This window comes from Lycorma delicatula, chromosome 6, assembly GCF_047948215.1.
Source record: "Lycorma delicatula isolate Av1 chromosome 6, ASM4794821v1, whole genome shotgun sequence".
Lineage (NCBI taxonomy): Eukaryota > Metazoa > Arthropoda > Insecta > Hemiptera > Fulgoridae > Lycorma > Lycorma delicatula.
This window is the reverse complement of record NC_134460.1, coordinates 99,982,380-100,010,369: the sequence shown is the minus strand read 5'-3', so window position 1 is coordinate 100,010,369 and position 27,990 is coordinate 99,982,380. Positions and strand designations below refer to the sequence as shown.

The following is a 27,990-nucleotide window of genomic DNA, read 5'->3' as shown; positions in this document are numbered from 1 at the left end:
ATTTTCATGTAACAGGTTACATACTAATGCTTGTCTATCATAATTATATTTTAATACTATAAGAATTCATTAAAATTTATCTTTTTTACCAAATGAACAGTAATAATATAAAATTATATTGACATTAACATAAAAAATTAAACTTATAATAAGTATAAATGGTGTTTTTAAATTTATGTAATGTTTATGAAATTTGATGTACAGAGTTAATCATTCTTAAAATTATAATTGTGCAATAGGTACTAATGTATTCATATTTACATATTATAATAGATATATTTTTTGTTTACCTTAATATTACAATTTATATCATTAATAACTTGGCTAACATATCCAGCAAAGAAATATTTTTACCAAAAACTACTATAAGTTATCATGATTTTTTTTTTTTGTAAGAATATTATTTCTTTTATATTTTTATTACAATGATAGTTCTTTCTAATTAAAATCTATAGTTTTCTAATTTAAAAAATGAATGATTCATGGAAACAGTAATAAAATAAATCAATAAATGAATGATTTTTCTAATAAATAATATTAACAGCTTTATAAAAATTTTGAAATAACTCAAACATAACTGATGCTAATGAAACAGTTGGAAGAGTTATATTCAACTAATCTAATATTGCAGAAAATACAACTAACTTCTTTTATCTGAATACAGAGATAATTTAATGAGATGACTGTTCCCTAAAGCCACAGTAAATTAAGCTGTATAATACTTCTGCAGGAAATAAACCCAGAACAAAGACTTAAAATATATAATGGTAGTGGCACTTTTTATAGTCAAGAATATTTTAGAAAAACTCAAATAGATTGTAACATGTAGTGAGTTAATAATAATAAGTAAATGTTGATTGTTAGTCAATTGGCTGTGATTATTTTATAAACACTCTACCAATGTGACAGACATTGTTGCTATGCAATGGTAGTATTTAACGAGTCAGCATATGCAATTCATATCTGTGATTTTGGTTTGACTTGCTGTCTAGATGTCGCTAATCAACATAAACATAACATTTTAATCATGTTATAGAATGTTTTTTAAACTACTGATTTTGAGGTTATTGAGATTTTTTATTAACAATCCATTAGGTAAGATACACAGTTCTCTCTTTTATGATTAAATAGGCCTTTAATGGTAATCTGTAACAATAAATGTGACTATGGTTTAATTATGAATACATGACAAAAACTTTATCATTAATCGTTGCTTTGTAGAGCAATGAACATCGCCTGCCATCTTGTCCTGAGAAAGGGTGTTAACTGTTAATTATCTTCCAAAATTCAGTCGTTCTATAATATAATCATTTACATAGCTACAAATAAAAAATTACACTGTATGACCAGGGGGTCTAGTAATACAAGCAACCAATTACGTAAAACATTTGAATTTCTATATTGATTTATTTAATTATACAAATTTTATTCTGTAATAACAGTGTTAGCCATAAAAATAATCATTTTTGAGAAACTAAATCAAATTTTATAATTAATGAATGATTTTACACAGATAAAATGTAATCTGGTATGCTTTGGTATCATTTACATGGCAGAAAATTGTTGTAGGGCAACAACTAATCCATTCATTAATGAAAAGTATACATATAAAGCTTAATCTTTGTCAAAATTATAAAAAAAAATAAATAAATAAAATTATTACTTAAATATACTAATAAGGTATCTTTAAGGCTTTGATATTACTTATTTCTTACATACAAGAGGCTGTAGAAAACTTAGGTCACAAAACAAACACAGTGATCAAACTAATCTCCATTTTTTTTATCCAGAATAACTTAGAAGGCAGAACTGGTGCTGTTGGGCTATACATTCTTTTTTCTAATATGGACTGCAATGCTATAGCTTTACAAATAAGCAGACGTAATAATTGATAAAATAATTATCCTAAGATAAAAGAAATATTTTTAAATAAATTTTTTAAAAAGCTTCAACTGCTTCATTCATTAACTGATAAATAAGTTACAAGACTATATCCAGTTAAACTACAGCCAACATCATTTAATTTTGATGATCTACAGAAATAAGGCTTTGGCCGTTATTTATTCTTACTTAATACCCAACAAGCAGAGTACTACTTCTTGAAATGTAGAATATTGAGAGTTAAGGAATGCACTTTACTATCTTACATACACTTGTGCAAACGTTACTCATACTTCCAGCTGTACTGCTTTTAGGTTACATTAATGTTCATTAATCAAATTATAATAGGTAGAGTGAACATCTGGTGTCCATGGACACACAAACATATCTAATAACAGTTTTACATAAAGAGAACATTTATCTGTTTAAAGAAAATGCATAATTGTTACAATATGATGCATTTACCATAAATACATGGTGTTAACTTAAATAATGTGGTTTGTTGTAATTACGTTTCTTATCTGAAAAAAAAATAGCACATCTTTTGAATAGATACGTATTCATGTATTTAGTGAAGATTTAAAGTTGTGCAAATTATACTTTGTTGGAAAAAATTCATCCAAGCTACTCATCTTTTGGACTGGTTATAAAAGAGGAAGTATTTTTTAATGTTAGAAAACTTTCTTACATTTCCATAGCCAGTATTAATAAACACAAACTTGCTGCTATTTGACATAGTATGAGTGTTCAGTTTTTGAGTTGATATGCAACATTTACAATCTGTCTGTACTTATGTAAAATAATAGGTTTGTTTCCTGAATAAATAAAAAGACATTTATTAATATAAGCTGTTAAAGCACTTCAGAGAAAAAAAAGAAATGCGTGAATGAAAAATAGTAGAGATAAGTAATAAAAAAAGTAAAAACAGGCTTACAAACAGTGATAATGAATAAGTACATGTACATTAAACTTTGCCTATAAAAATAAAGCACTCATTATTTACCAAGTATCTCTGATGAATGCAAAAAGGGAACTTTAAGTTTTTCTTTTGATCATACCTATTTGATTTTAACTAAGCAAAGTCATAGTAATATTCTTAAAGTTGTCAAGATCACTAGTTTTTAAAATTGTACCATGAGTTGTTTTAATCTTCTTTAAAGGAAAAATGTTACTTTCGGTAATAACTCTTTTGCTATCTTCATGCATTATAATTGTTTTCTGATCATCATCTTCCCCTGGTTCATCAGTATTAATACAAATAGTCTGTGACTGCAAGGCATTTAAAATGTCTTTTAATGATGTAACATGTTCTTTAATAATTTCAAATTCACTTTCTGACGATATATTATCCACCAATTCAATAAAATCCTGTTTAACTTTTTCTTTTTCACTTTCATCAGGTACACTGTTACAATTAGATTTTAAGTTTAATACATTTGTCACTTGTGTACATTCATTTTCTCTCAACTGTACTAATATTTCACCAGTTTCACTAATAACAACTTCACTTTCAATTGGAATTGTAAAACTATCATCTGTGATAACAGCTTCAATTACTCTCTCAGAATTATTACAATTATTCTGTTCAGAATTTAGATAGTGGCAAATCAAATGGATATGCTTACACATATTCAATTTAACATCGCAATCTATGCAACTGCATATATATTTATGTATGCAAGTTTTGCACTCTTCACATATTAACTGACAATTACAATGTGATATATTATTTTTAATATAATAAACTTCTTTTAAATCAGTTGTAGACTGTATTTTCCAACCATTTTCTTCTTCTGTTAACAAATCTGTAACTAATTTAAGACTGGCTCTATGTCGAGCTTGAATTTCTTTAGTTAAAGATTTTAGTTTATTTTCATTTATAGAAACTATACTGTTTGTAACTTTGTCACTTAGAGATACCAGTGAATATATAGCTTTATCTAACTGCTTGGAATTTTTACCCTGCGAATAAATATATTTTATAGATTTATGTAAACGTTCAATAACTGGATTTATACTAACAATACTGTTCAACCTGTAACAAAACGCCCAACAATTAATATTTTTACTAAAATTTTCTGTAAAATATTTGCCGAATTCAGCTGTATCGGGATCATGACTGAAGTGCTCAATCGCAATTTGTAACTTAATTTCAAATGCAACATCAATTTGTTCTTGCATTAAAGTGATTATAGTTTTATACATATCATTTTGTTTATTTGTATTTTTGATTTTAAGTATATTTTCTCTCCACTCCTTTTCTAAGAGCCATGAACAGTACAGTTTCATTGTGGGTTCATTCATTTTTAAAGTCCAAGTATTTAAAAAATACTCTTCTCTATCAGACATAAATATTTTTGTGGATAATTTACCTGTTTGTGATTTAATATACTCAAAAAAAATAGATAATGTACTTTGGTCACATCTGTTGGCAATTAAAAAGGCACAAGGGTATCCTTGTTTATTACTGCATATTGTAAAAAGTGAAATCAATTCATATCCATAACTATTTAAATCATGAGTTCTATCAATACAAATAAAATCAGTTCCATATTTCATTAAAATTTCACTTTGTGAATTACTCATAATAATAATTAAAAAATCATCACTTTTTAATTCTGGATGTCTTTCATGTAGAGTACCTTGGAGTTTACAAAATAAGACACCAATGTCATTGTTTTCATTTAATTTATCCAAAAGTGATGAAAGATTGTCTTTTATTAATACTGACTTTTTATTGGATAACTGTTTGGAATGTAAATTAAAACTGCTTTTTATGTTGTAAAGATCTTTTTTCTTCAATAATTTTATTCTACTTAATTCTGAATCAGAAACTGAATTATGAGCTTTTTCTAATATTGTTTGGAAAGGAATGTTATTTGCAATTTCAGCTGCTATGTTACATCTTTCAGTTGGTGTAAGATTTAAATGGTCTATGTCAGCATTATGGCCAACATGAGTAGATATATATTGAACATTACATTCACCATGTTCAGTTTCATTCACTAATATGCTTGCAGGGCATGTTCCATTAATTTTTTGACTGCCTTGACTTTTTAGTTTTCGTCTGCCCTTACCTTCTGGGACATAATGCCCGGAACGATGACATATAAAATAGTGTTTAATAACATTACCTACCCTTTCCCTCTTTGACCCATGCTCCTTAATGTATCGAGATAATGTTACCTTTTCAGTATTTTCCTTCCACTTCAAAAACTGTTCGAATGAATCAAATCTAATTTTATCTAAATTTATATTTAAACAATGGGCACATTCAATATGATAATATAATTTCTTTTTCAAGGGAAATGTATCATCACATAAAGGACACTTCAATTTCTTATATTTTTGTCCATTAAAAGCAACACCATTTTCCAAATTATGTACTTGACGTTCATGATATCTAAAATTATAAAAATGATTGAACTGCTTATCACAATGACCACACTTGTACTGAAACGTCTTTTTAGTTTTAAGAGCTGGAGCAATGTCACTTATTTTATCTGGGTGAGCTTTTCTTGCATGTTTTCTCAGGTTTTTATAATAAAAATAACTACTGTTGCATTCAGAACACGTAAACTTTTTTCCCATTTTACGGTAACAACATATTAACCTAACTTTACACAAAATAAAGTTACGTCTTCACTAGAAATAACATAACCTAACTTCTTGCTTTTGGAGTTTTCAATATCGATATTGCGATTCCCCTTTTAACAACTGTATATAACAGAACACTCGATAGCGGCCCAAGTTACACTAACGGTAGTCGACTTCCCACGCCACCTTTTCTATTTCTTAACGATGTTTCGATGTTATGTGACTGTTCATAATTGTCGGTTGGTTAGATGTTAGAAGATTGCCCGGATATAGCTGTTGTACATTTTAATTTTTGAATAGTCTGTGCTTAAAATTTGAAAAAACGTTTAATATCTAATAATTGTGTACTGAAGCAGTAACAACTACTGGTATGGCGTCGTCTTTAGAAAACTTGGAAACTCAGCTGGAAATGTTCATTGAAAATGTTCGTCAGATCAGAATAATAGTGGGAGATTTTCAGCCTCAAGGACAAAATGTACTCAATCAGAAAATGTAAGCTGTTTTTTTTGTGTATTTAAATACCCATAATACCATCACTATCATTCTCACGCTCAAAGTTTTTCGTATTATTTGTAGATCACTTTGACGAAATTTTGTAGAATACGTTTATTAAGTTAAGTATTTTGTTCCTGCTGCAGGTTGTGGAATCTGATAAAATTTTAGTGTATACTGAATTACCTTTTACAGTGTCTAATCCGACTTATAGAATTTACTGTATTACATATTTATGAAAATAAGATGGTGAAAAACTGTTAAAATGGAAATTTAATTAAATCTGTCTTTTGTCTACTTTGTTCTTTCTAAATTAAATTTTATACCTTTTTTTTATATGATGTAAGGAAAACGTTTTTATAACTACCACAGCAGCTTATACCTTTTATGTTTTTTCACATTATTTACTCCCAGTCTTTTTTGAACTCCCTTTCGTTTGTTCAGTTTTTGCATTTGCATGTCAAGGGCCACAGATTTTAACTTTATACTTATTGTGGCCGAAGTCTTGTTTAACTTAGAAATCAAGCTATTAAACTCTATCTGGTAGATAGTAGCTAGTATTAAATAAATTAAGTAACTTTAAAGATTGATTTTTGCTGGAAAAAAAAAATTGTTCACTTCAGTCATGGAATAATGTCTTTCATATGCTGGGATTGTGCATTGTAAATGTGAAATAATTGATAAAGTCTATTATGTTAAATATTTAGGCTTTACTATGATACTAATTTATTTTGGGAAGTTCATATATATATATATATATGACACATATTAAAGATGATGTGCACTAATGTTAAAAAATTTTATTACTTGAAGGATTTATGTACTATCAAAGTTTTGAAAATGTTTTCTTAGTACTGATTGAGTCGAGTTTAACAGTACTGAATTTTGGGAAAGAGCTTCTTGTAATAAAATTTGCCTATTGCCGACCAGAACATTTGAGAATGCTTACTTGAGTTTTCTTCTTTTTGGCAGAATTAAACTAATGCTAAGATATTTTTTATTTATTAAGTACTACTTATCTTTTCCTCAGGGATGGTGAAGAACACAATTATTTTGTCCTAAAAAAGCCTCAAAGATGCATAGTAATCATAATATTTTCTTGTACATAAGGGTTAAATCCTATTTCAAAAATTTAATGACATTAAATACTCTACTGTTGGTTTTTTAAAGGCCCCTGCAGAATAATTATAAAAATTATCGCAAATTTGAAGAATTATCAAAAGTCCTTAATGTATGTTAATTATGTGATAATCAGAATGGAATTGTTTTGACAAAGTTTTGAGGGAAGAATTTACATATAATTATGTAAATAATGATTTTAATACTACCAAAACTAAAAAGAAGTATTTCATAGATATTATTTATTTATTGCACCCAGAAATTTTAATTACTTAAAAAAATTCAAAGGAGTGTGTGATAATCAAATTTTGTTTAAAAAATGTTAAAAGGTAGGTATTGCAGTATGAAGAAGTGGAGGGGTTTATTTTCAATACTGCTGGATCTCATTTTTAAGGTTTATTAGTAGGGATTTTTTTTTTTTTACCTACATCACTGGTGTTCATTATTCAGAAAAAATACAGAACATAAAGACTAACCATTTTATATTAAATTTTAAGTAAATAGTCTTTTTGTTAATATCTCTTTTATTTAGATTCTAAGATAAGTCTTTCTCTTGTATGTAATAGCAAAATTATGATATATAAGCTCTTTGTTCTAGTGATGTAGTTATGATAATTACTTAGGTTTGTAATATAATTATTGTTTATAGCCACAACTAATAACTTGCTTAATATTCTTAAGACTTTGTGTATCTGAAAGTAACCCCGAATACAGATTCATTCTCTTTTCTGTTATTTCTGTTATGGTTTTAGGCAGTATTTTTAATAGTTAGGATGTTTATTCTAATGAGCAAGTTTATTTCTGTTATTAGCAAGTAGTTTCTTTCATAAACTTAGCCTACAGTTTTCATTATTAATTTAGCCTGTCCGTGTGTGCTTCAGATAAAACAATTTCAGTACTTATGTATTGACTGGGGTGGGGGGGGGGGGCTGCATATTTTTGCCAAAAGGAGGATGCTATTGTTTCCTCAAATTAATCAATGTTAAATTGATTAAACATAAAAAAAAAACAGGAAACATGCATAACGTCATTATCGCAAGGCTTTTTAAAAAGAGAGTAGTTTCTTGTAATCTTGATTTGTCTACAGAGCCGGTAGTAACCAATGAAAACTAGTATGAAAACGAAGTTAGTATTAGAAGCGAGATAATTTACCATACTGCTGGTGCTACATGAAACTAATCTCACATAATTACACACAGAACAAACCAAGGAATTTTAGATTGAGGGAACATTATGTAAACAGTTAAAATTAAAAAAAATTAATGTTTTTGTAAGTTTGTGTTTTGTTATTCTTTTGAGTAATTCTACAATTTTGCAAAAAAAAAAATTTGTTTGGACTCTGCTTCCTTTCAATTTGTTTTAAATGTTTATGTAAAAGTTTAATTTTTAAGTTGACTTTCTTAAATTTATTTGTTTTATTGAAATTTACTTGTCAGCTTTCTTGGAATTAAACATTCACAAACTTTCAATTATTTGTTGGCAATTTAACAAAGATTATATAGATATATGCCAATTCCAAAAAAGGTGTTTTTGACCACCATCTTTAAGGCTCTATAAAACTTTTCTTGGAAACGTCTGGTTACAATTACGGAATTAAATTTTTTTCTGATAAAACCCTATAAAATTCCCTCTTAAGGTTTTACTTTGTTCCATAATGTCTATGAATTGCAATTTAGTTTGTTTTAGTATTGAAGCGACATCAGGATGAAAGTTTTTATCATCCAGCCATAACTTAAAAACAAATGTATGAATTTAATTCTTTATTTTTGCAAGTAGAATATATATAATTATTTTCATTTCTTCATAAGACAGTTTGTGTGTTGACATAGTAATCATAATATTTTCTTGTACATAAGGGTTAAAACTTATTTCAAAAATTTAATGACATTAAATACTCTGCTGTTGGTATTTTTAAAGGCCCCTGCAGAATAATTATAAAAATTATCACAAATTTCAAGAATTAAAAAAAGCCCTTAATGTATGTTAATTATGTGATAATCAGAATGGAATTGTTTTGACAAAGTTTTGAGGGAAGAATTTACATATAATTAATAATGATTTTAAAAATCTTTTTTTAAAACTTAATCAATTTTTTATGTTTAAACAGGTTCTTAGTAAAAGAAGTTACTAGATTAAATAATTAATAGATTATAGCATAATATTGGATTATTTTGGTTACCATATGAACATTTTTGATAATTCTGTTGCATTTTTGATATTATTCAATGAAACTTTTCCTAGATCCAAGTTATGTGGATGAACCACCACATAACTAGTTGGTCTTCACGCGTCTTCACAAATCTGCTGCTTTCGAAGTTGAGAGTTCCAATGTTCAAATCCTAGTAAAGGCGGTTACTTTTATATGGATTTGACTACTAGATCGTGGGTACTGGTGTTCTTTGGTGGTTGGGTTTCAGTTAACTACACATCACAGAAATGGTCAACCTGAGAATGTACAAGACTACACTCATACATATCATTCTCTAAAGTACTACCTGATTGTGATTCCCAGAGGCTAAACAATGGGTATTTATTTTTTGCAGTCCCTGGAAGATTTCATGATGGATGTGTGAATTTATTTTATCAGTGGTGGGGCTTTGACTTATGAAGTTTATTTGATAGGATTAAGTGCAGATTACCTTAATCTGTTTAAAGCCAGTTTTTCACTTTTTATGTATAACTGTAATATTAATTATACATGTCATTGATCCATAAGTAGATTAAATTATTGGATAGTGTTGAGAGCTGCAATTGAGGATTTTTATATTTATTTTCTAAGTTTTTAAATGATCTTGATGATATTTTACAGCAGTTCAACCTTTTTCCTTTTAACCAACCTCAAAAAAGGAGGTTATCAATTTGACAATTTTTTTGTTTAATATATGTTCCCAATATCTCCGATATTAGTAAACTGATTTTGATAAATTTTAACTAAATCCGATGATAATGTTAAGAAAAATACAAAAAACTGAACAGCTCAACACCCTTAGCCACTGACCGCTTACACAGTACAAAAGGAGTAGGTTTTATAAAATAATTTAAAAAAAATAAAAACCGATTCCAACAAATAATAGTACTAAAATGTTACAGATATATTTTTATTTTATTAACTGAAGTAAAAGTATTTGCAACAAATAATTATTTTTGAAAAATTAAACAACTATAAAAACTATACATCTGAGTCAGCTGATTACGATCAAATACACATGAAAATCCCTCACTTTAAATTGTATTAAAACTAACAACTAGCGTTATCTATCATTGCAGTGTGCTGCTAAAAAAATAACATTTGTACTATTATTTAAAAAAAATAACATTGTAATAACTTTTTAAAAAGTACCATTTAGTACTATTATTTTTTTGAAGTTGGTTTTTATTTTTTTTTAAATTATTTTATTTGAAATAAAATCTAAACAAATAATTAACTAATAGTGTTAGTACTATCACTTGATTAAGATGTGTTTGGAATAGAGAATATTTTGATAATGAAAAAAGAAAGTTTTTATTTTATTAAAGAAAAAAAAAATTAATTAGTTTAGAACAATACTTAATTAGTTTAGCAATAAATACTTTAATATACTGTTCTTTTCTTCTGACTTTCTGAGAATTTTGTTTTGTTTGAATCTGCTGTTGGGGACAGATTGTGCATGTTTTTAATTGTACTTATTACTCTAGAATCAAAAGTTTAATTTCTTATGTAGTGTTGTCTTTTTATTTAAACTAATTTAATTTTTTTTCTAATAAATTGTAGTAGTTATTATTTAATTCTTTAGTAACACAATTAATACAATCTTCTTTTATGTATTTCATTACATGTCGTTTGGAAAGCTCAACGCCTGAAAACTGAAGAATTATTTGAATTTTTTTTATTTTTCGCTGTAGTCACCTTGCTATCGTATTTTACATTGCTATAAATTACATTTAGATCAGTGACTTTTAAGTTTTTTAATACCCCAAATATAATGGGATTTGTCCAACTCTGCAAAACGAATCATAAGTATGTGGTTGTCTCAGCTTTAACTTCATCATTTGAAGTGAATATTCATCCCAATGAGCCATTTTTTCAAGTTTGCGAAGAGGGAGTAATTGCTTTGCACAGAGCCAAATCCAGTGAATATGGTACATATGGAAGCAGTTCAAAGCGTTGGTCATGGCATTTTGGAGCAAAAACCCAAGTGCTGGTACATTTTTGCGGTGAATGAATATTTATTTTTGGCCAAATGTGGATGTTAGCCTGAATAGTAGCACTCTTCAATTGATCTAGTAGTGAAGTAAAATAGTCCCCAGTAATGGTCCTGCCTATTTCAGGTAATGTTTTTTAAAAAACCATAGCCATGACGTTTCTTGCAGATGGAACTGTTTTCATTTTCTTTGACATACTTTCGCCTGCTTCCACCATTGTTTGGATTGCTATTTGGATTTTGGCTTGTAATGGTGAATTCATGTTTCATCTACTGTTATAAAATGTTAAAGGAACTCGGTGAAATCATGTTTAAATAAGTCTAAACACCCTTGAGAAGTTTGTTGGTCGTAAGTGGTTTTTGGGCGTTTCAAGCATTCATCATCTTGAATGGATCTTCAACAACTTTTAAATTACTCTAACACTTTGAATGTTGTGTCACGGTTAAACCTTTTAAAACAAAGTATTTTATAACAGCACCAATTCTAGTTTTATTCATTTTTCAGAAAATGTCAAAAATTGTTTACTTTATTCAATTGCCACAAACAAGCAATTAAATAGACACATCTAAAACTGCTGCATCCCATCTAAAGAATGACACTTGACAAATATCATAGTCATTTGATTATATTTGTGCCATCGTCAGGCCAAAAAATAATTGACCGTAGTAGGTCACTACTTACATTACATATTCTTTCTTTTGCAGATTATTTGTTAAATCGTTTGACATTTTTTAATTTCAGACAATCACTAGTTTTTGGTCTTCAAGAAGTTGATAAATTAAGATCACAAGTGCAAGATGTCCATGTTCCTCTTGAAGTTTTTGAGTAAGTAGATTTAACATTATATTAGTGTGGCAATATATACATTTGTTTTTAGTTAATTTTAGATGTTAATCTTATAATTGGGCTAGCCAGGTAGAAGGATTACCTCGTTGTAGGTTCCTGGCTCAATATATGTTACAATATTTTAAGTACGACATATATTTTCTATGTGCAGCGATCAGGGCAAATGAAGCAAGCCCTTTCCATCTAGCCAGGGGGACCCCATATGCTGGTCTGAAAAATAATGATAAATAAAAATTAAGGCCTGTTGAATTCATAAAAACTATCAATGTATTGTAATTTCTTCAGGACAACAGTTTGGTCAATGTAGTTTGGCCTGAAACTTTGAGTGATTTGAAGTTGTGGGTTCAAAGTAGTCGTGCTCCATCTTAAAAATAGCTGTTATAGCTGGTTACCAGTCCTTTGTACGGGTAAAAATGTATTTTGCTCATTTTTATGTTACCTGACAAACCATTCATTAGGAGGTGACCGAACTTCATTTCTCATTTTTAAAAATTATCTTTATTTTATGTTCTTTAGTCAAGTAATTGGAGGCTGGACACAGTCAGTCGCGTTACACATACAGTAGTAACAGTGGCAATGGCATGTTGATTGAGCTGCAGTGCCATATATCATTGCAGCACTTAAAAAAATCAAAATTTTAAAAATCTTGAAAATGGTTTTTAGATATTTATCTAAAAATTATTTACAAGCTCTAATTGTGTGAATCTCTTGTTTAGTATAGTTGGAAATTGGGAAAATTAGCAATCACTTTTCAACATTTTTTTTACCTTTTTTCATACCTTCAAGATTAAATTTTGAAAAATCTAGAGTTTGAGTTTTAGATACACACCAAAAATCAAGTTTGTTTCTTCATTTGTTCCCGAAAAATTAAAAAAAATTAAAAATTCAATGTTACTGTACTTTAATCCTTTAAACTTAGAATTAAAAAAAATTCTTTCTTGTGTGCATTCAACTGTGTGTTTATAAATTTTCATCAGTTTATCTTCATTTGCTGGGTGTTGATTGAGTCAATCAGAACATGTTTTATAGGTGCAGATATTTAATGTATAAATATATATATATATATACACACACACAATATTTAGGTTATTTTAGTAGTTAATGTATATTCAATTAATATTAACAAATTTATTTCATTATTAGGAAATTGGAATCTGTTGTTAATCGCATCTCTATATCAACTTGGAGATGCTGTTTAATTTTTAGATTTTATTTTAGATACTGGGATTATTTTTCCAATTTCACAGAACACATATAACAAATTGAGTTTGCAAAAAAAAAGTAAAATAAAATATTAAATTAAATATAATATTAAAATTATTATATTATCATAATTAAATATTACATTTTAAGGATTTTCATTAGAAAGCCTGAAAACAAGGCTTCATGAAAGTCTGTTTCTGCCTGTAAACTTTGTTTACAAAATAAACTCAAAACAAGAAAAAATGTCATTACATAAGCAGTACTTCTATTACTTCAAATTGAAAAGATGAAATCGATCAACATGTAAAATTCAACGGGATAATTGCAAATTATCTATCTGTCTGTTGACTAGGCTTATCCCAGAACTTCAATTCAAAAAGTATCCTTATAGCACCTTTAAAATTACGTAATTGCAAAAAAAAAATTTAATAGATTATTATATTTTCATGAATTGAAATATTCCAGTTCTGAAAACATAAGGAATACCTAATACATATATTTAGGGGCAATGTGTAAACACATTTTTTAAAATAAAACCTTACACTCCTAATTTATTTTATTTTCTTCATAAAAAAAAAAAAAACTGTTGCGATAGGATATTACTTTATTATGTAAAATTGAAGTAAAGGTTCATTTTAGTTAGAACAATAATAGCAGTAATATCTTTCACACTTTTTTTTGTAAACCTTATTCCTGGGATATGGGTATCAGGTTCATGCATTAGTTTTCTTGCATACTTTTAAAAGTAAAGTTATCCAAAGAGTTTGCTTACTTTGATGATTGCATCTGGGAAATTAAAATGCCATACATAAGGGTTTTTATTAGAATGTAATCCAAGAATTGGATACGAAGCCTCAGTAAGGAACTTTGTTTATATGAACTTTGGCCATCTTGGATAGACAATAGATATATTTATATTTAGTTTGTATCACCAATTTATCACTTTTATATATAATAAAACATTATTTTCATTTTATTTTACAGCTACATTGATAATGGTCGTAACCCACAACTTTATACAAAAGATTGTATTGAAAAGGCATTGACCAAGAATGAACAAGTTAAAGGAAAAATTGATGCTTATAAAAAATTTAAATTACATATGCTTACAGAATTAACTAATGTCTTTCCAAATGAGCTGGCAAAATATCGTGCTATTAGAGGCGATGATCGCCCATTAACATAGATGTATTTGAATATTGATGAGGACTTTAAGCACTCATGATGTATTAATACTGTATGTATGTAAAATGTGTTTGTTATTTTGGTATAAATTTTAATGATTTACCTTTTTTTATTAATAGAGAATTTGAGTAGAACTTTTGCTTTTAATAAAATCGGTTTGATAAGTAACCTTTTTTTTATTAACAAATTGTTGAAATTTTTCTTTATTCCTTCTTTTAGAAAAATTATAAATCTGTTTAAAATTATTTTCTTCTTTCTGTAAGATATACTGTAACATTGGTGGAAATATTTCATTACAATAAATCAATAAATATATTTTTGTTTTTAAAAATGGTGCTTAATTTTTCTGTTTTATTAATTGTTGATATGTGTACTTAAAAGTATAAGGAATGTTTAATTTAAAAATATAACTAAATTTAGATATTATTTATTTTTGTTCTTCCAACTGTTTCTGTTTACGTAGAATTTTTATTTTATGTATTTATTTATTTATTTTATATATATATGTATACATAACATATATGATGATATATTGTATCATCAATTTACCACTTTTATATATAATTAAACATTATTTTCATTTTACTTTACAGCTATATTGATAATGGTTGTTACCCACAACTTTGTACAAAAGATAGTATTGAATATATATTGATAATTTTTAAAAATAAATTTTTGCTTTTATTTTGAAAACAATATTTTTGTTGGTGATCTATTGCTAATTATGTATCTTGTAAGATACCCATAAGCTTGTTGTCTGTGGATCCTGGTGAAGTGATAGAGCTGATATAGCAGGCATATGTTCTTCTATAACAATGATTAAATATGTTTAATAAGTAATGTCCGTCAAAGTGGGATTAATAAAATACAGGACTGGCAAGTCTATTTATTAAATTTTATGTTGAATTATTATTTGTTACTAACTGTAGTTTTTAACCTGGCTATTTTGAATATACACATAATAGTACTATAAATACTAAAATCTAAAATATAAAAAATACAAAAACTAATTTCTTGAATTTTTACCCAAAACTGATTTTTTTAAAAGTACATTTTCATGATTACATATCTAAAATTTTAGAATTTTTCTTCTTCTAACTTGAATGTTTACAACTGTAAAGGCCGTCTTTCATATCCCAACTGCCACTCTTTTATTCACCAACTTTCCTCCTCCAAACAACAGATAATGAGTATATATATATATATTCACCATCCTCCTTCACTCCCATCCTTCTACATTTTTTCTGTCATTCTTCCAATATCTTATCCAAGTAAAGCTTAAACAGAGTGGGAGAAAGGCAGGAATTTTGATGTAATTATTAAGTTTAATAAACTTTAGCAGATATTTTCCCACTTAACAGTACTTACTTGATTCCTATAAAACTCATTAAGTGCTCTTACATACATCTAATGAAGGCCGCAATTACTAACAACTTCGAACAATTTCTTCACCGGCACTGTGTCATTAGCTTTTTCTAGGTCTTGAAAACCACTGGGCTGGTCTAGTGCAAATTAGCTGATTTTGAAGTTGAGAGTTTTAAGGTTCAAATCCTAGTAAAGGCAATTACTTTTATATGGATTTGCTTACTAGATCGTGGATACTGGTGTTCTTTGGTGGTTGAGTTTCAGTTAAGTACACATCTCAGGAATGGTTGACCTGAAACTTTACTAGACTACACTTCAGTTACATTCATACATATCATCCTCATTCATGCTCTGAAGTAATACCTTACGGTGGTTCCAGAGACTAAACAGAAAAAACAAAAGATCTTGAAAACCATGTGGGTCTCCAGACTTTTAACTATCTTTTTACTTATTCTGAGACAACTTAGAGTTGTATATGTTGTTATTCTGAGAAAATTTAGAGTTGTCTCAAGAATGAAAATAGTATCCACACATTACCTTCCTGCTGTAAAACTAGCCTGCTCCTCTCCAGTCACTATCTCTATTCTCATTTTTACAATGCGTCCATACAATCTCCCAATAGACGACACGACACTTATCCCTCTATAGTTTCTACAGTCTGTTCTAGCTCCTTTCTTATATATAGAAATAATGTATGCTTGTTTCCATTCCTGTGGCATTTTCTGCCCCCTCAATAAAGACATCCAATAAAGACCATCCAATAAAGACATAAAATACTTTGTATCACACACTCCAGACTGTTCTTAATGAGTTCTATTGAAATGTTTCCATGAGCTGGTGATTTCCCTTTTTTTTTCCGTCTGTGCCCTATAAATTTCTTTTTTTGTTACTCCACTCACTCTGCCTTCTATCCCCGATACCAGACAACCTTCATCCAATCAAACACCTTACAGTTCTCTTTCAGCAATTCCTCATAATATCTTTTCAATTCCTACATTTTAACCATTGACATATTATTTTTTTCACACATATCCTTCCTAAAGTTCTTTACAATCTCCCACACCTCCTAGGGAATTAAAAAAAAAATTCTTTTGGATTATTTATTATTATTATGTTATTATAAAGACAATCCTTACTATTATCTAGTAAATGCTAAAGTCTGAAATATGTTGAGAAGTAATTCCCAGTGTATCATTCAAATTTCATTACCTTTAATAATATAAAGAAAATTTGAAAATATTACTTTTAAGTTCATGTAATACAATGTAAATATAGTGTTACTTTTTAAATGATATACAAGGGTTATTTTTTTTCAAGGTCCAATCGGTCTCGAAATAAAAACCTGTGCAAAAATTGGATGAACCTTTGTGGATATGTGTTGCGCAGCGTCTCTAGTACAGCCTTCAATCTCGCCACGTCACTTCGTTTAGTTCTGAACATGCAGCTATCACGTAAACATGTCTACAACATTAGCATCTCCTGCCAAGTGTGAAGTGCGTGTGGTAATTCGATTTCTTCAGGCTGAGGGGTGTAATGCAGCTGAAATTCATAGACGAATAAGTAATGTGTACAATGAAACTAAAATGAGTGACAGCAAAGTGCGACAATAGTGCAGGAACTTTAAAGCAGGACGTGCAGATGTTCATGATGCAGGCAGTCAGGGAAGGAAGTGTGTCAACCGATGATCATTGTGCAAATGGATGAGGCAATTCAAGAAAATCATCAGTTCACAATTTCTGTATTGAGTGATTCGTTTCCTGAAATTTCAAGGTCAGCTTTATACCATTGTGAGTGAGAGACTTCAGTACTGCAAACTGTGTGCGAGATGGGTTCCCAAGATGCTGTCTGACCATCACAAAACAATGAGAATGGACGCCTCGCTAATGTTCCTCCAATGCTACCACAATGAAGGAGAAGATTTTTTGAACAAAGTTGTCACAGGGGACGAGATATGGGTCCATTTCAAAACTGAAGAAACAAAATAACAATCCAAACAGTGGATGCATTCTCATTCTCCCAGTAAACCAAAGAAGTTCAAGCAAACCTTCTCCAACAGAAAGTGTATGGCTACTGTGTTCTGGGACCGGAATTGAGTTCTCTTGGTGGAATTCATGGAACGTGGCATGTCCATCACTGCAGCCTCATACTGCATGACTCTTCAACGTCTACGAAGGGCAATTCAGAATAAGTGGAGAGGAATGCTGTCATCAGGCATTGTCTTTCTCCATGTTAATGCCCGGCCACACACTACAGCTATAACAAAGAAGCTCCTGCAGCGTTTTTATTGGGAAGTGTTTGATCACCCACCATACAGCTTGGACTTGGTTCCATCCGATTTTCACCTCTGCTCACGTGAAACGCTGGCTAGGAAGGAGGACAACATTTTGGCACAGACATCAAGCTGCAGACCAGCATAGAAACATGGCTGAAAACACAGGCGGCTCCGTTCTATGACAAGGGTATTGGAAAGTTGGTACCACGTTATGACAAATGTCTAAATCGGAGTGGCAACTATATAGAGAAATAGCATAACTGTGTAAGTACTTGTTACAAATAAAAGTTTTTTTATTTTCACCGTGGTTTTAATTTCATGACCGATTGGACCTTGAAAAAAAATAACACTCGTATTACACATATATCTAATTAAAAAAGGAAAATAAAACAATTTATATGATACTAAAAATAGATGAAGAAAGAGAAATTGTAATTCTGTGATTAATTCTCTAATTATTCTAAAAGGTTAAATCTCCTTCTCTTGTTGGTAATTCAGTTTATATTACAACAGAAGCCTCTTGTTTTGGTTCTAAAATGAATAAATTTATTAAGATTATATTGAATACTGATGTAAAAATTCTACATTTATTTGTATAGATACAAAGAATATTTGATAATATTGGAGAATTATGAAAAAAAAAAATATTGCATTAACAAGATAACACTAGAAAAGTCTAAGTTCATAAAATTCAATTTCTGCAAATATTATTTTACTGTCTACAATAGAACTACCCTATATTTCATGAATGCATATAATAATATTTATAATATTGTTATATATTGCATGTGATACTATTTACCTATAACTTGCCTAACAACTTCCTGCATTCACAAACTGTCCACAATGGAATGCTCGTGACGTACTCATCATTTGTTGCTACCACACACTTACTGATACCACCATCACCATAACTGTGTCTGGCTTGTGTAACTACTCTCTTATTGCTGGTTCCTGGAAGTATTTATATCCTTTGGCCTGCAGCACCAGTACCCGCCTCATCCCTTAACAAAGTGTAACAATTTTCATCATCTGTGCCCTTAAGTTTTCTCGTAATTTCTTATTCTGGTCTGGTAACCCTCCTAGTTGAACAACAGGTTTTGGAGGTGCTATTGTTTGTATTACAAAAAACAGAGTATTAAATGGACCTATTAGTCTGAGAAAAGCCTGACCTGATTGATGACCTGTCTGATGATTGATGACCTGTTTGATGCCATCTTGGATGACATTGCAAAGAACTGGTTTCCTCTTCACTCATTGTGGAAACAATAAGTATTTTTTACAGTTTGTAATAAAATAAATTCTTTCTGGATTCTTCTTTCATTATTATTTTCTTAATTGGAAGAAATCCGTTACTCTGGTCTGTTACATTTTGATTGAAATGAATGAATACCTCATCATAAAACTCTGCGCCTGTGAATTGAGCTAGACAGTAACACTATTTTTCAACTCCTCGACCAGAAGTTAACCTCTAAATAGCCCTAAACTAAAATAACTCTAAAACTTACTGCAAGACATTGAAGAAATTGAGAAGAGCCATACAAAACAAGCAATGCGGCGCTGAGTTCAGGCATTGTTTTTCTTCATGACAGTGCTTATCTGCATACTGCAGTATGCACTCGACTCAAAGTCAACAGTTTCAAATGGAAATTGTTTAACCATCCTCCATACAGCCCTTATTTGGCTCCCAGTAATTATCACCTTTTCCTGAAAATAAAGAAATGGTTAGCAATGCAGCATTTTGAAAATAATGAGTTGAAAAACAGTGTTACTGCCTGATGTAATTCATAGGTGGCAGTTTTATGATGAAGGCATTCAAAAACATGTTTACAGATATGACAAGTGCCTTAATTTGGATGGCAGTTATGTAGAAAAGTATCCTATAAATGTATAAAATGTATATAATACATTATGTTTTTACTAAAAATTTACTTTAAAAATCTGATATGAACAACATATAACTTCCTTGTACGCCTATTAATTTACATTTACACATTTTTTTAAAAAGAAAAGTATATGAGATTTTATTTTATTAAAACTCTGATTATTTTTTTTTATTGAATTATTATTCATCATAAATTTTTTTTACAATGAGAGGTGGTTAATATTATTAATAAATCAATATATTTAAATAAACAAAAAAAATTTATAATAAAAAGGAGATTAAGTCTGATTTGAACTGATGTGTCTTCCCCAAGATCCAAATATTTCATTAATTAAAATTTTATTTGGTTCTAGAACCATTGTAGATAAGTACCCACGTATGATAAATCGTGGAAAAGTTCTCAATGAGAGCTTGTTACTGGAGTTAAGAAAAAGTCCAAAATCAAAATTTTTTTTGCTTTTTTGTACACTATTGGTTCAATTCATTGCAATCAAAAGGGAGGTGCACAATTATACAACAGTCCTAAATCCAAAATTTCAACATCCTACTGCTAATCATTTTTGAATTATGCGAGATACATATGTACTTACAGATGTCATGCTGAAACTAGTCAAAATGGATTCAGGGATGGTCAAAATGGATATTTCCATTGAAATCTGAAAACAGGAATTTTTCACATCACAATACTTCCTTGTACTTTTGAATCAGAAGTTTCCCAAACAGCTATTGTAGAATGCAAAGCTGATTTGCTGATGCAAATCATTTATCATGTAACTTTTATGTATTGATTTACTAATAAGTATTTTTTACAGTTTGTAATAAAATAAAATGTTAGTTTTAAAATGTTACTGCAAAAATTCACTTTTTATACTTTTGGCATTTGAATAATTTGACATGAAATTTAATAAGTGAATATAAATAAAATACATTGACTCACAATAGTAGTAAATATTGAAAAAAAGTTTAAACAATGTCATAGACATAAAAAATTTGAGAGAGACCCATATAAATATGATGCATAAATCACTTTACATCACATTTCAATCACTTTTCACATTACATTAAGTGAAAATATATTTCTTACACTACCATGTTATGATAACAGCTCTATAGAGAACGGTGATGTCATGCTTTGAAAACCACTGGGTGATTGCATAATATGAAAGTGTATTAATTACTTCATTTTTTAAATTAAAATTCATTTTCGTTCTTTCCTCTAGAGAGTGTCACCATATATTATATGTGTTAACACCCTTAACTTTTTAAAGTAACATTTGCATATTCTTTACAAAATGTGAAATAAATAAAGAATGTCTTTTTATTGATTTTGTTCATTATTCAGGAATAATTTTATTTTTTAATACAATTTATTCATGTACAATGATTTTATTTAAATCACATAAATGACATCATACAATGATGTAATTGTACATTTTTTATATAATGATACTGTTGTTATACTGCCATCATAATGTTATATTATATTACACCAACATATATTATTATATTTCACCAACAGACTAATTTGGTGTAAAAGTGCATGTGGAGCTTGAAAGCTGAGTTCATTCATGAATTCCTTTTGTGACCATAATTTATTTTATTTTATTCATGGGGTTTACAAGATATTGTCATGTGAGACATGTCTCAATAAGCTTAATAAATTGTCCAACAACATAACTAACTGAAACAATTATATACAGAGAATTTGCTGTGTTGAAACACTAGTGGAAATTGATGAAACAATACTTTCATGATGCAAAACTCATTGTGGTCACTATTATCTGCTGTAATAGGTATTTGTATGTAGTAGGTTGTGGGTAACTGGAGTGTGTGCTTCTTTGTTAAAGTTCCCAAAATATAATTTCAATCTTATAGAATGGAAATTGTAAAGCATGTTCAAGAATAGACGATATCATGCAGTGATCGTGGGTGTATAAATGTGGATATAGAGGGAAAATGATTTTGAACTGTTTGCATATTTTTTGTACTGTTTTAATCTGAACCATACGTATAATTTCACAGATTTAAACCATTTGCTACCCATGCAGACAATAGAAAGCTTATGGGAACATTAAAATGGTGCGTGAAAATTTATTGCAGCACTGTAAGGCATTTCATTGAAAGATATTTTTTAGATTTATATGAGATGATTGATGCCATCTTGGATGACATTGCAAAGAACTGGTTTCCTCTTCACTCATTGTGGAGACAATACTGTTAAATGTACATGAACTTAGTCTAAACATCCCATTTTTATTTCAAAGAAATTTGTTATTTTAACAGTAGAATATGATTAAATAATCAGTAGGCAGTTACTTTGTTTAGAGTCTTCAGTAAGTGACAAGAGTATATTTAATTGGACTTATGTAAATTCATATAAAATTTTCATTAGTTGCTAATGTAAAAATTTTGTGAAGGTAACCTAAATATAATGTTTAAGTAAATACATTATTAATTAAGGTAATTGTGTGTTAATTAAATGACACTGTTTTGTGAAATTTTTTGCACTCAATATTCAGTATAAATAGGCTCCAATAAAAATAATAAATTTATATATTATTATTCATTAACTTTACTACTATTTTAATGTAAAGTGTAAAGAAGAATAGAATATTTATAAACTGTGAATAAAAAGAAACACGTCTTTACAAAGACTGAAAATTTATTTGCACTTTTTTTTACAAAAGCAATATAAAAACGCCTATTAAATTACATATACACATTTTTTTCTGCGCTTCATTTAAATTTATTTCATTTGAAAGTGAGATATGATCCTCCAATTCTTTAATAAAGTGTTGTGTCCATAAAACAAGTTAAATTGTATGAAATTATCGTAAATTCATTATATCATTTAATATGATGATTTTAACATCAATTTTCTTAAATTTGTATAAGTTCAAAACTTAACAAAATACCCAATAACGAAAAAACCCTAAATTTAACCTGATTTTTAATAAATTATATCAAATTTGTTTTAAAAAAGTAAATAAAATCTTAATTATAAAAAAAGTAAATGATCTTTAATGCCAGCATTTTGAATCTTATGGATAATGTTCCTGTAGGTAAAATATTATTTAAAAATTTTTATCAAATGAGATAAAAATTTTATTCATAAAAAAAAGAAGTTCTAGAATGTCTGTGACAAAAAAAAACTATATACAGCCAACTCCTGACTATCTGCAATGCTTTTTGGAAAAAAATGAAGTTTTAAAAAGTTATGAAGAAGCTAAAAATTTAAAGTTTTTGTCATTCTGAGGTAGGTTTTTTCTTTATTCATTTGCTACTTGAATGCGTACTTGTTTTGAATATGATAAAACTATTGTGATATGATACTTCATTGTTTGATATTATTATGCTACACAAACTACGAAGTTCAATTAAAAGAAAGTGTTTTCAGTCATTAAAACAACAGTCAAACCCATCTCATTAAAAAAAATCTAAAAGAGTAAATTTTACAATTTATTAATTTTTTCCTTTTAATGTCTTAAGTATTTTTTTCTCATTATTTACTGTAATTTTAATAGGTTTAACTAAAAACCTAAACTTATTTTTAAATAAATAAACTGGGGCTGTTAATTCATTATATAGCAGATACTACATTCATTCCTTTCAGGAATGTACTATATGTACAATCTATTTATGGACAGTATTAGTGATAGTGAAAACTTGTTATTTGTTAATACATATTTTGAATAAACTTAGGGATATTATTTTTTTAGCAAGTGCATGATAGTATAGTGCACTGTAGTTTATTATTTACCGTTATACCTTAATATAGTAGTGCATGTAAATACTGAACTGCAGTACAATATTCAAACCCATCGGGTTGGTCTAGTGGTAAAATCAGCTGATTTGGGAAGTCCTAGTAAAGGCTTTTAAAGTTACTTTTATATGGATTTGAATATTAGATCGTGGATACCGGTGTTCTTTGGTGGTTGGATTTCAATTAATCACACATCTCAGGAATGGTCAAACTGAAGTTGTACGAGAGAACACTTTATTTACTTCATATCATCCTGAAGTAATTCCCGGAGGCTAAGCAGGAAAAAAGTACAGTATTCAGTCAGTACAGTATTTTAACACATATTAGTTTATTAAATATTATTTTTGGATCAACCATGATTTTGCATTTTCTCAGTTCCTCTTCCTCTGGTTATTATTATGGATAATTGGGAGTTGACTTTATAAACATACATACAAATTTCAACAAATTATCCTACTTTATTCTAAGAAAACTAAGTTGGGATAGAAAGTTTTTTTAACATGTTTATATACCTCAGAATACCTTGTTTTTTAAACAAACGAGAATTATTTTTTATTTTATTTTACCTAATTATAAATTAAAACTTAAACTTTGCAAGCCCCCCAAGCTAGATGATAATGTATTTTGCTGATCTTTTTCTGATTTTTGTATATTTATTCACTAAATGTTAAATACATATTTTTAATCATAACCACAGTTCTTAAGCCATACACATAAATAAATAGCATATTTTTATATTATAAATATATTATATTTTTATAATGTTTAGAAATTAATAAGAAAATATTACATTTTTTGAAAATTAAAAATGTTTAAAAAAATTATCTGCAATACTTTCTACTGTCAAAGGAAAAAAAATTGTTCAAAGAATGCTATTAGACAGGCACAATATGCACAGGATAACCTTAAATGGTAATACAAGGTCTGTAAATAAAGTAATGAGACTGGTTCAGAAAAACTTTATTTACAATGCTTTTTATTTACAATAGTTCCCTTGGGAAGCCATGCAACACTTCAAACGGTTTTCCCAATCTTCATAGCAGTGTTGGAACTCAGAAACCAGAATATCTGGTCGGTTATAATTTTTTTTATGTTCTACTGTTCCAAAATGTTGTCATTTGAGGTGTTTTTTAAAGGCGGGAACAGGAGAAAGTCACAGGAACTCTAATAAGGTGGTTGAGGAACTGCAGGAATGTTTTTCTTTGCCAAAAATTCATTAATTTAGAGTGCAGTGTGACAAGGTGCATTGTCATGATGCAGCATCCAATTGTCTTTGATGGCAACTCTTTTCCACATTCTTTCAAGAATTTCTTGGTAAAAATATTGATTTACAGTCTGTCCTCTAGGTGAAAACTCCATATGGACAATGCCATTACTACTGAAGAAACAAACTAGCATGGTCTTGATTTGCGTATTTTTTATTTTTTGGGATGTGATGAGTTTGAAGTGTGCCACTCCTTGCTCTGGCGTTTTGTTTCTGGGTTGTACTCAGATATCCAAGATTCATCACCAGTGATAACATTTTGTAGAAAATAAGGGTCAGTTTCAATTCGGCCTAGATCACAGCACACTTCCACCCTGTTGCTTTTCTGTTCAACAGTGAGGTTTTTTGGGATCAATTTTGCACAAACCTTTTTCATGTCGTTTGTCAAAATTTGGTGGACTGTGCGTGGTATGGTTAAAATTCAATTGTTCTGCAATCATTCTGACAGTTAATCGCCAGTCGTACTGTATCAAGTCTCTGATTCGCTTAACATTATTACTTTTTGATGTTAACGGCCTTCCAGAGCATGGATCGTCCGCAACTGATTCCTGGCCGTCTGAAAATGCTTTAAACCACCTAAAATCTTGGGCTTGTGACAGAGCGTCATCTCCATTCGCTCTTTTCAATTTTAAAAAAGTTTCAGTAGCATTCTCACAGAATTTTACGCAAAACTTGAATGCACAACGTTGCTTTTAATTAGTATCACTCATTTTTGTATTGCACAACAAAACTCGTTTCACGAAAAGTTTGTTTACGTCTCACGTGGCATCAATAGATTAAAAATATTAATACCTAATTAATAATAATACCAGATTTTGTGCCCATAACTCAGTTTCTTTTTTAATTATTTCAGGTGTAATCGATTGTGTAATTTTTTTAGCGCCACAGAAAATACCCTCTCATCCTTCCTTGCCAATGTGTGACCTATAAGGTTATGCTCCCGGACTATATCAATTATCCTTTTGTAGATATCAACGTCCTTCGGAAATATTCGTAAAAGTTTGTTGCTAATAGGTCGTACATAGCAACTAGCTGCTACTGTTTCAATTAACTCGTATAGTTTTAGTACGTTATGCTGGCTTAACTTCTGATTTATTTCGTCGTTAGTATCCTCCATCGTAAGGTCTTCAAGTCGATTAGATGTGTTAAAAGTCATTAATGAAAGAATCACGTGACGCTTTCGGTTTATGCAAAATCGGTACAGTCTGACACGACAGAGTAGCCTTTTGGGAATCTGTAATATCGCTGTCTGTCACTCTACAGACAATATTATCTGTAATCAATCTACGGCGCGACGTTTTTCTCGGATCTCTGCTCAATTAGTTAGGCTCTTGCTTCTTACTAGTTTGTAAACCGGTGGAGTCCAGCCGTTCATTATTGGCAGCTCAGTATTAGACAGATATCTGGCGTGAGGCTATGGACAGTTTGCTTTAAGACAAGCAAACTGGTTTTCATTAAAGACCAGCAATAGTAGCGCGTGCGCATTTCATTCCGTAACTGGTTCATGCTGTCAACGTTGGTGCTTGTATAATCAGTACAAGAGTGAGACGCGAATTACCGCGTAATTGTGTATTTTATAACATAAATTTATTCTATTTATTTCAAATTGTTAATATGCCCCTTATAAAATTATACTCCATAAAATTCTTCGTAGTCAAGTTAGAGAAATAGTGGCAAATGTATATGAGTTTGTAAAGAAAGAACCAGACGTTGGAAGATTTGTAATAGATGTAAACAAAGTTCGTGAATGCGTGTCACTCCACTGGTATTTCAAAACGATCCGTTAGTAGAATAATAAAGTCAAAAGAAATTGGTGAAAACACAAATACATCTTTTAGTACTCCGGGTAAAAAACACAACGCACCAAAACGAATAACGGACATTGACGACTTCTACAAATGAACTTACGCTGAACAAAAGATTGTACTCGTTTTAAAAAATCTGTCAACAGTTTTAGAATAATCTATTCATTTTCAGGGAGTGTAAACAGTCCTAATAAAATTATAAGGAACTAGGATTTAATTGGGTAAAAACAAAAATTAACCGTAAAATTTTAATTGAAAAACGAACATAAAATTAAAACGCATACAATATTTAATTCATTTACAACGATACCACCGAGAAATGTTTACACTGACGAGACTTGCATTCAAAATAACCACACCGGACCAAAAAACTGGCATTACAACTCACCTGAAGGTTTTACTGTACCTATATCAAAAGGCTAGAGATTAATTATAATACACGCAAGGAGTATAAATGGTTTTGTTCCAAATGCATCGTTAATATGTAAACCAAATCATACCGGTGATAATCATGATAATATGAATTTTGATAATTAAGAACGACGGTTTAAGGAAAAATTAATTACAAATTTACAACATAAAAGTGTTGTAATGGATAATACTTCTTATCTTAACAAAGCTTCTACATTATCTTGTACAAAAGCTGTAATGAAAGAATGGTTGACAAAAATGAAAATACCGTTTTCACAAGACATGTTGAAAAATGAATTGCATGAATTTGTATAACTTCATAAACCGAAGCAAAAGAAATTTCAAACAGAAGTTGCTGGCAGAAAAGGGCACAAGAGCTAAGACTGCCGCTGTACCACCCTGATCTGAAATGGTGTGAATTAATTTGGTCCGTTTTAAAATCTTGGATTGTAAGCAGAATTGTTACTTTTAACACGAATGATGTGGCTCGTTTATGCGAAGAAAAGTTTAGAATAATATCTAAAGAATAATGGTAATCACGTCATAACAGTTGATAATGATTATATACAAACAGAAGGCCTGATAACCCTACGGGTTGGTGTAGTAGTGAACTCGTTATAGCAAATCAGCTGATTTCGAAGTCGAGAGTTCTAAGGTTCAAATCCTAGTAAAGGCAGTTTTACTTTTATACGGATTTGATTACTAGATCGTGGATACCGA

The 27,990-nt window shown here is 29.4% G+C and overlaps 2 protein-coding genes across 2 annotated transcripts; one reads left to right on the top strand and one right to left on the bottom strand.

Moving 5' to 3' along the window:
- Positions 1-327: 327 nt before the first annotated feature.
- Positions 328-5,561, bottom strand: LOC142326071 (uncharacterized). Its single transcript, XM_075368193.1, has one exon. It carries the CDS (start codon positions 5,470-5,472, stop codon positions 2,950-2,952), a length of 2,523 nt encoding a protein of 840 aa, XP_075224308.1. The 5' UTR covers positions 5,473-5,561; the 3' UTR covers positions 328-2,949.
- Positions 5,562-5,691: 130 nt separating this feature from the next.
- MED10 (mediator complex subunit 10) lies at positions 5,692-14,836 on the top strand. The gene is made up of 3 exons (XM_075368194.1): positions 5,692-5,970; positions 12,013-12,096; positions 14,305-14,836. The coding sequence occupies exons 1-3, from the start codon at positions 5,849-5,851 to the stop codon at positions 14,504-14,506; spliced, it is 408 nt and encodes a 135-aa protein (XP_075224309.1). The 5' UTR covers positions 5,692-5,848; the 3' UTR covers positions 14,507-14,836.
- Positions 14,837-27,990: the final 13,154 nt, after the last annotated feature.

Bases quoted from the DNA above. Each gene is read 5' to 3' on its own strand.
- LOC142326071 (XM_075368193.1), bottom strand. From the start codon at position 5,472: ATGGGAAAAAAGTTTACGTGTTCTGAATGCAACAGTAGTTATTTTTAT.
- MED10 (XM_075368194.1), top strand. From the start codon at position 5,849: ATGGCGTCGTCTTTAGAAAACTTGGAAACTCAGCTGGAAATGTTCATT. The intron at 5,971-12,012 runs GTAAGCTGTTTT...TTTTAATTTCAG, and splicing joins AATGTACTCAATCAGAAAAT to ACAATCACTAGTTTTTGGTC. The intron at 12,097-14,304 runs GTAAGTAGATTT...TTTATTTTACAG, and splicing joins GTTCCTCTTGAAGTTTTTGA to CTACATTGATAATGGTCGTA.